The sequence below is a fragment of the Octopus bimaculoides genome, chromosome 17 (genome assembly GCF_001194135.2).
Source record: "Octopus bimaculoides isolate UCB-OBI-ISO-001 chromosome 17, ASM119413v2, whole genome shotgun sequence".
In the NCBI taxonomy this organism is placed as follows: Eukaryota; Metazoa; Mollusca; class Cephalopoda; order Octopoda; family Octopodidae; genus Octopus; species Octopus bimaculoides.
Genome location: NC_068997.1, coordinates 5298361 through 5300350, shown reverse-complemented (window position 1 = coordinate 5300350; position 1990 = coordinate 5298361). Strand labels below are relative to the sequence as shown.

General features: G+C 33.8%; 1 protein-coding gene across 1 annotated transcript in view; it reads right to left on the bottom strand.

Annotated features, from left to right (window-relative positions):
* LOC106883726 (KAT8 regulatory NSL complex subunit 2) overlaps positions 1 to 1990 on the bottom strand; it is a 24733-nt gene that overhangs the window by 13785 nt on the left and 8958 nt on the right. The window contains exons 4-5 of the mRNA XM_014934838.2: positions 1677 to 1709; positions 395 to 576 (exon numbers count right to left, since the gene is read on the bottom strand). Coding sequence (XP_014790324.1) covers positions 395 to 576; positions 1677 to 1709 — 215 coding nt within the window. The remainder of the gene's footprint in view (positions 1 to 394; positions 577 to 1676; positions 1710 to 1990) is intronic.

Sequence of the window (1990 nt, the reverse complement as noted above, 5' to 3'; positions counted from 1 at the left end):
CACATTTGGAATTTAAAATTTCCATTGAAAGAATATCAAATAAAAAAACAAACCCATCAGTTTTGTCTGGAAACATTAAATACAAATGCTAAACAAAGGGCAGTTCAAATCTCAAGTTTTAAATATCCTGTTAAGCATAAAATGCGCTGTATTTAATGGCATAAACGATGCATGGGCATATCAGATGCATCCCAATTTCAGGAGCACAATTTCAAGGAAAAAGTTTGAATGCTTTAAACCAAGTAATATTGGCCCAACTAAGCATATCGGGCCTAGGGTTATTTTTCTGAGACATTTTGGTGGAGAAAAAGTGCCATGGAAGTTCTGGTTTATAGTAGATTACATTCATGTGTTGACACATTGTCACATTGCAACAATTCTAAAGACATCTTACCAATTATTCTGCTAGCAAGACTTTCATTATTATTCCGGTATTTTCTAACATCACTCTCACATTCTGGACTACCATAATGGTCAAGTTCTTCCAATAGAGTTTCTGGAGTTTCCTTTGGTTTACATTTTCGTGTTGAGCGTTGACGTAGCAACGCAGCTCTTCGAGCATGGAAGAAGCAATATCTGTATTGAAAGACAAAATACATCGTTAATAATCACGGTATTCAACAAGGTATTAAAAGATTATGTACACATATCCAAAAAAATGAGTTGACTATTCCATCCTTCAGTGAGAGGATCTCAAACACAATCCAACATGACCACCTCTGATGCCATGAATAAGAGTGGATGAGTAAAGCTGGTATGTGGTAAAATGATAATGACTGAGTGTATGTGAGTATGTTTGAGGCCGAGATATTGATTTTTTTTTTAGCCCTAAAGTGGAAGGTGAATATTTGCAATGTGGATCTTACAATGTTACATAGCATATCATTTGTAGTACCTTTGAGGAATTTTGAGTGTTGTTCTTGTGGTTGAGGTTCAAGGTCAAGATTATTTCTTAGCAATTTTATATTCATGCCCCATTATTTTACATTTATATTGATGGATGTATCACCATCAGTTTCAACAATGAGAATTCAGTCGTTTTGTTAATTGAATTAGCATTTAAGTGACTGAACATTCCAAAGGTACATGCTTAATGTAATTCTCAGGCAGGATTAGTGACAATGTATAACAAAACTATACATTTGAGTTACAGGTACAAGCTACTCAACAGGCTTCTGTACAGTTACCATCTACCCAATTCACTCACAAGGTAAGAGTTAACCTGAGGCTACAGAAAATATTTGTTCAAGATGCCATACAGTGGGATTGAACCCAGGGCTTCATTGTTGCAAAGCAAACTTAACCATTTGTCCATATTGCATCTATTTCAAAACAGGGTGTCTTGTACACTTATTTACCTACACCTAGTTTATCTCATAAATGCTAACCACTTAACTTTAACTCTTAGAATTTAAACGCATCATATCCAGCCCAAATATTCAGTTTTATGTTTAAACTGGCCAGATCTGGCCTCTTACACATACTCTGCAATATCATTTTAAAAATTAAGAGTTATCTCATCAAAATTTCAAAGCTACAAAGATAATGCAAGATTAATTAAAAACATGTGAATAAATAAGCATTGCTTTGGATAGAATAATGTGAATGCTAAAGGGTTAAATATAGAAATGAGAAAACTAGCTTTAGTCACATGGAATAATTTATCTTTAACCAACCTTTTCACAACAGATTCTCTTTTCTTTGGTTCTCTTAAGTGAGCAAATGAAAAAGAAAGAAAAAAAAAATTAGTGACCAGTAATTCAACTAGGGAGGTTTGCAAATCAACATATATATATGGCAGAAAAGGGGATAGCATATATGGAAAGTTCAGTACATTCAAATTAAGGTTTGTTCATCTTTTCATAACTTAGTAATAGTATAAGTAGCAAATGTAAGTACTGAAATTAATTTCATCAACTAAATCTTTTAAGGCAGTGCCCCAGCAAGTGTAAAATGTGCTCACATAGAACACACACACACACACACACAC